The 10,845-nt window shown below is 37.6% G+C and overlaps 1 protein-coding gene across 1 annotated transcript in view; it reads right to left on the reverse strand.

The window, feature by feature from the left end:
• Positions 1 to 9,225, reverse strand: part of LOC126262380 (39S ribosomal protein L13, mitochondrial) — a 35,020-nt gene extending 25,795 nt beyond the window's left edge. The window contains exon 1 of the mRNA XM_049958976.1: positions 8,851 to 9,225. Within this exon, the coding sequence (XP_049814933.1) occupies positions 8,851 to 8,874 (24 nt within the window). The 5' untranslated portion in view covers positions 8,875 to 9,225. The remainder of the gene's footprint in view (positions 1 to 8,850) is intronic.
• Positions 9,226 to 10,845: the final 1,620 nt, after the last annotated feature.

Consider the following 10,845-nt stretch of genomic DNA (forward strand, 5'->3'; position numbering starts at 1 on the left):
AAGCGAGAACGCTACCGCACAACCACGAGATGTGGGCAATCAATGCTTCAATCCGTGACATAACAACAATGTGGTGTGTGACGTCATATATTGGAGATGTGTTTGAAAATTGACATGCAAGTATAGAGCACTCTGAAGGATGTGTCACTTGAGGTTGCACACTCTTGCAGTAAATATCAAGATCAGGAAAGTTACTGGGCTTGTTATTTGTAAAAAGTTGCTGTTGCTGCTTGTGTTAGTTGTATGATGGATCCAGTACTACAGTTTAAGAGCCTTATTTTGACAGGCTAGATGCATGATACACTAAGCACAGTAACTTTCAAAGGAAAGTGTGGTATATTGACAGCACATATTAAATGTAAAAAATGTGAAAACTACAGTGGCCCCTTCTCGTAGCAGTGATGGTTTTATGTGGTGCTGTTAAGAGGACAACTTGGAAATATCATTTCGGTAGGGAATCTGCTTCGAAAAAATAAGGGCAGGTGTACTAGCAATGTTGTTTATTTGACTATTCTCTTTCTTATTGCACATCTGAGTTGTTTTGTGCCCATGAAACAAATGTCATCTTGATTGGTTGGCTATGGAAGAGTGGGACATTTTATATTTCTAAGTATTTCGCAATGGGTGTGGTTTATTTGGAAAGGAGTGTTGCTAATTTTTTTTTTACACAATTTCAGTTTGCCTGGTATTTGGTGTAGGAAAATGAATATTGGGCACTGGCTGAAAGTTTATCGTTTTTAAGGGGCAGAGAGTGTTCAATCTTTATGTTGCTGTCTGTCTACTGCCTGTTTTGTTTTTTGTTTTTCACTAGTCAAGTTTTTTTGATGACTGAGTTTTTTTAAGTAGCCTAAGTGTACTATTAAGATGGGCGATTCCATGAAAAGCAGTAACCATACGTTTATTTTATAAAAAAATATTTGTGTACTATAAACTGTGTTAAAGCATAATGAAAAATATATAATAGCAGTGTCCTACACAGAAATTTCCATTTTACCAGTTGGCAGCAATAGGTTAAAGATGGCTACCCATCAGCTAATTTGTGTATGCTGAACTAGTAAATCTTCAAGTGGTACAACTTCATACCTGTGGTGCAATACACAGAAAGTGGTTCTAGTTTCTGACAAAAATAACGTTACGATTCAAACTTCATCCCGGGAAAAATGTTCAAAATGAGGGTTGCTCTCTTTCATAAGATAGGAGTGGAACTATTGACATATGACTGCTATGGTTCAATTGTGTGTTCACTATAGTTATATATGTCTTAATTTCACTTTTGTCCCACACGTGATACCATATTCATATCAACATATGGAAGGGATACTAATTTTACTTAAATAATGCTATAAGAGTATGAGTTTACTACTTTCCATCCATATTTAGCTTCAGCCACAGGCAAATAATTTAATTTACGATGTTCATAGGTCTAATTTGGTTTATATTTTGACAGAAACAGCATATCAACCAAAACAAATGTCCACAAGTGCAGCCAGGATGAGAAAAATGAGAAGCCATAACAAAGAAAAAATCCACAGATTTAGAAAAAAGAAAATAAAAGCAAAAATTAAATTAAAAAACATTAAAAAGAATACCGATGTCCTCAGACATTCCCCAAGGCCTTACCAAAGCCTACCCGGGCACCTTCCACAACCCTTAGAAAAAGATAGCTGTACTTGAAGGACTGGCAAAGAAAACTGGCCAGGCTCTTGCACATGTGATGCACAAGAAAATGTCCACTTATTAAAATAAAGATTATTTCCAAATTGCCAAGTTGTTCTTCTCCATGATATTGTATACACGTGTCCAGCGATGATAGACTGTATGTGTGATTGGAAAGAAACAAATTTTGCAGGAATATTATCTGAGAATGTTTTTACGAGAGGCCCTCCAGATCTGTATGGAAAAATGTATGGTCTGTCTGTAAACTCAAGAGCGAGCAGTGCTTCTGGTGGGGGAAGTGTCCTTTCCCAGAAGAATCCTGCCACTGGCCTACAGGGCCACCCAAAATAAGTTGCCCGTTACCTGTCTCGCGGTGTAGTTCGGCGTGCAGTGACATACGTTGTTTCTGTTCGTGGGATCTTAGTTGCCAGTGTCAGTCAGTTGGCTTTGTGTACTCATTGATATATTTCAGTACCCGAAAGTGATGGATAATCGCCCCGCATTGCGAGAAAATGTGCAGAATATGAAGAAGAGGAAGTATTTGCGGAGTAACAAGCGTTCGATCGTCTCTAACGTTATTACAGCGTGTGTTAAAGAGGCGACCCACAAAGAACTGTTGGCTAATATTACCAGTCCCAATCAAAGGACTGCAGTTAATGCAAACGTCAGCCTCGCCACAATAGGGCACATAAGGAAGGGACGCGAAAACAAGGCGCATGGTTTACTGGAATCGCTGCGAATAAAAACTAATAATTTAGGGAGGAAACCCATCATTATAGACAGTTTCACAAAATCAGTCATTCGACAAATGATGGAAACCAAAAAATAGTGCCCATATTACGGAAATTACTTCCCGCCATTAAACCTTGGCAGAAAGATGTTTTACACAAGACATTGCGTGAAATGGGATTTAACTGGAAATACTTTTCAGACATGTTTACAAAGACAGTGCGAATGGAACTAATATAACACACGAAATTATAGATTTCTGGTTACTTTTTAAACACTCTTCGCGTTGCAAGAATTTTTAAGTTTTAATGCAGCCCTTCAAAGAAAACGTCTGCCTTTTAGTAGAAACACAAAGTAAGAACAAGCCTTAAATTCTACAGATTCATTGCACTATATCTGGTTCGTCTTACGAATAGAGGAACATACATTCACATGAATAGGCATTCGGCTCTATGTTTGCAGTAGAATCCTGACGTCCGTTCTTATGTTAATATTACTTACTCTATAATGTTTTGTTTCGAAGAAGCTATCGCCTTTTGTTTCCCTTATACTCTTAACGCATTTGTCCAAAAATAAACTCAGCCGGGACGTATCTGTACACAGCATCGCCACAGATTTAAAGCGCGCGCCGCGGCAGGGACTGTACTACGTTGTGAAACAGCCTGTAGAAGCGTCCTGTGACGTAGCAGGGTAGGCAGAGTGGGGACTCGCTCGCTCGCTCTCTCTTCAGTTTACCGACAGACTATAGCACAGATTTACATATAGGCTTTTCAAGTTTTGCTTCTTGGTATCATAGAATGTTCAACTTTTGAAGTGTATTCATCCGGGCCAATGAAAGTGTGAGATTCCTGAGAATTTCATTTTGAAGTTGAAGAGTTGGCAATATCACTTCAGTGATGACTCCTGGAATTTTCACTTAAGTGATACTGATTTAAGTTCTAATTATTGGCAAAATAAATGTTCCACATGCAGTTCCTGGAGTAAACTTGTGGCGTCGAGTGAGCCTGAAATGCAATAAAACGGGGAAAAGAAGATACTGGGAGGTCTCAGCTCCTCTGTAAGGAAGGGTATCTGGGAGAATTGTCTGAATGGCTCATGGAACAATTCTCTAAAATGCTGCATCATGTGAACATTAAAGGCATTCAGCATACAGACTCTGACAGGGATAAAAGAATACAAAGTGAGAAGGTAGGTTCTGCTATGTCATACTCTTGCGAGTATCAAAATGAGATTCAAGGTGCACGGTAATCTAGAAGAAATGTTCTTTTATTACTGCAGTTACATTCTACAAGGGAAAATGTAAAACTTATTTGACACCGTATTTTCAAATACTCCTCAGAAGGACAAAGAAACAATATTTGTCTCTATGAATAAACTGTATGATACAATTTGCCAAAATAAATTTGAAGCTGATTCTTAAGAGGTGGTAGTGAGGGCCCATCCTCAGAATTTAAAAAAAAATGATTCACAGTTACACTTCTTGATTTTTTGTTTGCAAAGCATTCCAAGAAATTTACTTGGAAATATTTTGCCACTTCACATGTAAAAGGTGTTGCAGATAGAGTGGGTAGCAATGCAAAGCATCTTGTACGAAGGTGTTGCAGATAGAGTGGGTGGAAATGCAAAGCATCTTGTACGCTAGAAGAGCATGGCCCAAGGAGAGGAAGCAACCATTGTTCAGTCTGCCAAGAATCTCTACAAACTTGCACCTGAAGTTTTCAAAAATACTACCATACTCTGTATGCATCAGGATATGTTAAGCTAAACACTGAACAAGAGAAACCTTGGAAAAACATTCCTGAAATTCCAGGAATATCACAGTCTCATGTGACTGAAATAGATGAAGAAGTAACAATTTGTACAAATAGTAACTTAGATGATGATGCAAGTTTCCCTTCCATGCACAATCAATATGACAGTTGGTCTGTTGGAGATTGGGTAATTGAGTCATACAATGGACAAAAATATCCTGGACAGATCCATAAAACTGACTCCGAGGGATCAAAGCTGGCCCAGGTACCTTCAAATGGCCAGTTCTCCCTGACAGCATTTATTACAATGATATTGAAATTCTGAAGAAGATTACAATGCTACAAATTGTAAACAACCATGGAATACATGACAAGTGGCATTGTTTTCAAAACTGTATTCTACAACTTCCTTCCTCACTAGATCACACACAAGTTGCATAAGCAATACATATGTAGTCTTGGAATACAGTTAACATTTCATAACATTAATACTTGTTCCTTAGATCATGAATATGATATTTCGCAATGATGTGGTGTGTGTCAGTTTAACGTAAGTTTTCGTTACAAAATACCTTTTTTCAGTTACTTCTTCACCTCTAAAAATTCGTCCTTCGAGTAGGAGTTGTCAGTCAGAAATTCTTTTAATTTATTTTTAAATGTTGGTTGACTATCACTCAGACTTTTAATGGTATTTGGCAAATGACCAAAGATTTTTGTGCCAAAGTCAGATGTAACCCATAACAGTGAATATAATCCTTTAAGCTCTTGGTCTCACGGTAGCGTTCTCGCTTCCCGGCGGGGTCAGGGATTTTCACCTGCCTCGAGATGACTGGATGTTGTTGTGTCATCTTCATCATCATCATTCATCCCCATTACGGTCGGAGGAAGGCAATGGCAAACCACCTCCACTACGACCTTGCCTAGTACGGCCATGCAGGTCTCCCGCATCGTTCACCTACACTCTGTCAAGGAGTATGGGACTTCTTCTTCTTCATTAAACTAATTTACTGATACGTTTATCACCAAAATTAGCAATAATCCTAATTGCATACGTAGCTGAACTTAGCCATTTCAGCAGATCATCAATGTGTTTTTTCCAATTCAATTTTTCATCAATGCACACACCCAGAAATTTTGAATATTCTGCCTTAGCAACAGACTTCTGCTCCGAGTCTGTACTTATCAATAGTGTTATGCCATTTACTGTACAGAATTGCATGTACTGTGTTTTCTCAAAATTTAGTGAGAGTCCATTTGCAGAGAACCACTTAATATTCCTACATACATCATTGACAATTTCCTCCACTGATTTTTGTTCGTTGGGTGTGATTACTATACTTATCGCCAGCAAAAAGAAACTCGCTTTGCATCTTCATGACTACAGAGTGGCATATCATTAATATATATTAAGAACAAAAAGGGACCCAAGAGTGAATCCTGTGGGACACCATTCTTGATACCTCCCAGTTAGAGGACTGCTGATTTTTGCAGACTATCTGTACTATTAATTTCACCCTTGTACATTCTTCTAGTTAAATATGAATTAAAACATTTGTGCACTGCCCCACTTACACCACAATACTTAAGCTTATCTACAAGAATTTTGTGATTCACACAGTCAAAAGCCTTTGACAGATCACAAAATATCCCAATGGGTGATGTTAGGTTATTCAGAGCATTTAATATTTGATGTCCCTAAGCCTTTCTGAAAGCCAAACTGATATTTTTTTAATACTTCATTTTTACAAATATGTGTAGCTACTCTTGAATACATTGCTTTTTCAAGAATTTTGGATAAAGCTGTCAGAATTGAAATTGGGCAGTAGTTGTTAGCATCGACCTATTCCCTTTTTTATGGAATAGGTTAACAATAACATATTTCAGTCTATCTGGGAAAATGCCCTGTTTCAATGAGCTACTACATATGTGGCAGAGTCTTACTTATTTGTTGAGAACAAGTTTTTAGTACTCTGCTAGAAATGCCATCAATTCCATGTGAGCTTTTACTTTTGAGGGAATTGATTGTTTTCCTAAATTCAGTAGCAGTGGTGGGTTGAAATTCAATTTTATCGAATTGCATAGGTATTGCCTCTTCCATATACTGCCTTACATTTTCTAATAAATTTCTGGGTCTTATTTTCTCTGTAACACTTAAAAAACGACTAGGCCTATTAAAAATGTTTTCTGCTTCTGACTCCTTGTTAACAAACTTTTCACTGAGTTTGATAGAAATACAATCTTCCCGTGCTCTCAGCCACCCTGTTTCCCTTTTAGCAATAGCCCAAATTGTTTTCATTTTATTATCATAGGTGCTAATCTCAAACATAATGCACATACTTCTGGACTTTTTAACAACTTTTCTTAATACAGTGCAGTAACTTTTATAATGTTACACTGTTTCTGGATCATTACTCCTCCTAGCTATGAGATACATTTCCCTTTTCTGTCTACAAGATATTTTTATGCCTTTAGTACGCCAAGACTTTTAGGTTTCTTTCTTTTTTTTTTACAATTATATTTCACTGTTTTCTCAGGAAAGCTGTTTTCAGATATACTCACAAAGGTATCATTAAATAGGTTAAATTTTAAATTAGCATGAGGTTCCCTATACACCTCATCCCAGTCTAACTGTTGCAACCTTTCCCTAAAATTTGCAATTGTTAGTTGAATTCACTATTTTTGGGGACTGTTTTGTGCATTATTGTATGGAGCTATGTCATATACTGTAACTAGCTGTGGATCACGATCAGACAGACCATTCATAGCAGGAAAAGAATTTATTTGATTAAATTTATCTTGATCTGTAAAAACATTATCTATCAGTGTGCTGTTTTCCTGTACCACCCAGGTAGGAAAATCAATAACTGCCATCAAACTGAAAGAACCAAACAATACTTCAAGGTCAAACTTTCTATGGGACTCTTTCAGTCTACACTGAAATCCCCACAAACAATAATTTGCTTCCTCTGTCTGACAAATGCCAAACAAAGAATCAAAGTTTTCCAAAAATAGATGAAAATTTCCCAATGGGGACCCATACACGGCTACAATTAAAAAAGTTCCATTATTTAGTATCTCCAGTACCTGCCTGTCTGAGCTTGTCATTAATATTAATTTCATTAAACTGATCCTGTCACACAGCTGTGGCTTACCAGACATGTGTACACAGTCCTGCATGTGAGACCTGTCCCATAAGAGAGTTTTTTTTTTTTTTTTAATTTCCAGGACTCACAAATTTTAGCAGTACTTTGTCTATATGTGAAACACTCCACATTCTCAGCAAAACATGTCGTATTACAGGATTAGCAGAATTTTTGACTAAATCCTGACATGTGCATTTTGTATTTCATGCAATGTCCTGCATGTGACATCTATACAGAGCATTTATTCAAACTACGTAAAAGTACAAGCTGGCAATTTATTGCAAGAAAAATGGAAAATGTTCTGTACTTTGTATATGCAGTACTGTTTTGATACTTCTAACAGTCAGTAACACATCACAATGTTTTATGAACAAATAAATACTGTGTAACTGACGCACGTGACAGCGGAATTCCTAAGATGAGATCAGTTTTTTGTTTTTTTTTTTTTTTTTTTTAATTTTTGAACATGTGAATCGATATGTGTTGCTGGGCATTGTGGATTTCATTTAAGCTTCATAAGCAAATTGAAGTTAACACATCTATGTTCATATTAACAACTTTGTTGTGTTTATTTTAGCTACTTAAGTTAAGTGACTGTATAAATATCAACTTCTGTGTTTTTTTCACACCTGTGAATATTGCCATTTCATAACTTCAGCTATGTAGGTGGAGTGAATCTATCGATACATACATGATCAATGAACAGACTGCAGTGGAATACTTCTTTCTGACAGCAATAAAAGTGAAATGGAGATGTGTGAGCCTTGCAGCCACTAGTAAGTAGTCCATGGATGATGGAATCCTTGTTGGGCATTACAAGGAAACGAAATGATTGCAACTGGAAACAGGGTAAAACAATGCTGAAGTGTACAGTTGAAAACTGCAATGCACAAATGATAACACCTGCTCATGATTAATCCACCTGGGTGTCAATAGTAGACCTAATACTTGTGGCAACTTAAAAAACTGGAAATCTCTATTGATTCACTAAGTCCAAAATGCTAATTAAAAAAAAGGAAGGAAAATCGTGCTGGTCCCCCAATTTCTGAACTTAAGGAAGCCTGCTTAACACATTCTCAATTTTTATTTAGCGAACTACATGCTCAAGTTAGATTATTCAACCGTGTATGTGAAGAGAAGAATGTCAACTCATCAGAAAGGGATTCAGCATCAACTAAGCATTGGAGCCTTGTAACAAGACCACCCTTGTTCACAAAGGTTGACAGACAACTTCATAGATGGCACACACACGTTATTTGCAGACGATAAGGTAAACTATATAGCGGTGGAATTCAGATAATTTTTTAACAGAGGATAGGGCGAAGAAATTAAATGACTGGTGTAGATACGAGCAACTGACTATAAACTATTGTAACGTAGTTTATCTGTCGTATAGTTTTGGTTCAGGGCTCATTGTATATCGGCTTTTGTTGCAAGAGGTAACCATGAATTCCACCGGAACTATCTGTCACATATAGATTTTGTTTTCGAAGAAGTTGACATAGAAAGGCTACTAGTGCTACAATATCTTTTAGTATATGAATAGAAATAACAGTTAAACAACAACTAACCTGCACTCTCTTATACACGCTCATATCTACAAATTGTATTTTAAAGGCAGAGTCATCTAATCTCCACTGTAATAATGATGTACACTAGTTGTCAGCTACAAACGTTCAAAATGAAAATTCATAAACATGTAATATTTTTAATATAATCTTCATACGTAGCACGACGTCGGCAACCTATTGACTCACTACTAGCTGAAAATATAAGAATCCCTATGAGAAACAAATCACTTTTCACTTGAACTGAACATTACACACAACCCCACAGGTAGACGCTTCCCACGAACTCAAGTTGCAAACATCGATTTATTCGATTGTTTTAAATTTACTTATCTATGGATCAAGTGAGAGACGTAACTAAAATGAGTATGGTACAACTGGCGTTCGACTGAAATCGACAGATTAAATATAGCGCCAAACTTGACGCCGGATTCACACACGCAACCTATGCACACATTTACTGAGACGTCAAAGCGTGTGGCTTTGGTACCGAGAGCTAGAGTTCACACATGACGCTACAATTGCTGCGCAGTAGTACAGCTTCCAACATAGTTTGCACTGATATCATATGGGTTGCATTTACGTATTAGTGCAGGTTATGACACTAGACGTGTGACAAGAGTTAAATATAAGGAAGATGAAACCTAAATGTTCGAACCGAAAATATATTTCGTACATGGATAAATCAGGGGTCACAAACGCATTTACAAGAGAAGTAACACTTACTTACTCAATGGCACTACGGTCCTCTGATGACCTTGGCCTCCTCAATCACAGATTTCCAGTCGTCTCGGTCTTCAGCACACGTGCTGGTACTGCTCTCGGCTTCCACATCTTCCAGCCATCTCACACGTGGTCGTTCCCTCTTTCTTCTACCACCAGGATGTTCCATCATCAGCTTCTTCGGGAGCCATTCTTCTGTCATCTGCTGGACATATCCTAACCACCTCAGCCTTCCCATTTTTACTGAAGTTACCAAATCAGGTTCTTTGTACAGATACCTTATTTCTTCATTAGTCCTAATTCTTCATACGTCTCCTTTTGCAGGACCAAAAATCTTCCTCAGCACTTTCCTTTCCCAGATATTTAATTTCTTCTCCAAAGTCCTCGTCAGTACCCATGCCTCAAGGTATATAAAACTTTCTACTCTTTCGAAACTGTACCCTTCTCACTGGAGATCATCTATGTTTCTTCTAACTCTCTCAGTTACAATATACTTAGATTTTGTCTCAGTAATTTCTAGACCAAGGTTCTTGCCAGTGGCTTCAGTCTCTCTGAAAGCTGATGTAAGCGCGTCCTTACTTCTAGCACTTATTAAGACACATCTGCATAGGCTAATATTTGAAGAAGCTTATTGTAAATATTGCCTCCTGGGTTTGTGGTTATTGATCTCACTGCATTCTCTAATACCAGATTGAATAGTACTGGGGATAATGGGTTTCCCTGCCTTAGGCCTTCTTTCATTAGAAACGATCTCGACAGACATGGCTGAACTTTAACTTGGATTCTACTGCTTTCCAGGGTCATCTTAGTTAATTTTATTAACTTCTTAGGAAATTTGAATGTCTGCCTTGTTTCCCACAGTGCTGGTCTTTTAACTCGGTCTTAGGCCTACTTAAAATCTGTAAAGAGATGTTCTAATCATACACTAATATATTCGTAGGTCTTCTCCAGCACCATACGTGCTGTAAAGATATGCCCAGCTGTAGACCTCCTAGATCTGAAGCCTGCCTCGTACTCGCCTAGAATTCATTCTGCTCTTCTACTTACTATCTTTGTTATAGCAGTAGAAAGGATTTTGTAGACGATGCTCAGCAAAGATATTACTCGGTAGTTCTTACACTGCATGCGTGATCCTTTCTTATGTATAGGGCAGATGGTCACTAACATCCAGTCCTCTGGCATTTTCTCTGTTTCCTAGGCCATTGTAATTATTTTATGTATCCTCATTACAAATATTTCACCTCTGTGTTTTATCGTTTCCGCTGTTACGGGGTT

The sequence above is a fragment of the Schistocerca nitens genome, chromosome 6, assembly GCF_023898315.1.
Source record: "Schistocerca nitens isolate TAMUIC-IGC-003100 chromosome 6, iqSchNite1.1, whole genome shotgun sequence".
NCBI classification, from domain to species: Eukaryota; Metazoa; Arthropoda; class Insecta; order Orthoptera; family Acrididae; genus Schistocerca; species Schistocerca nitens.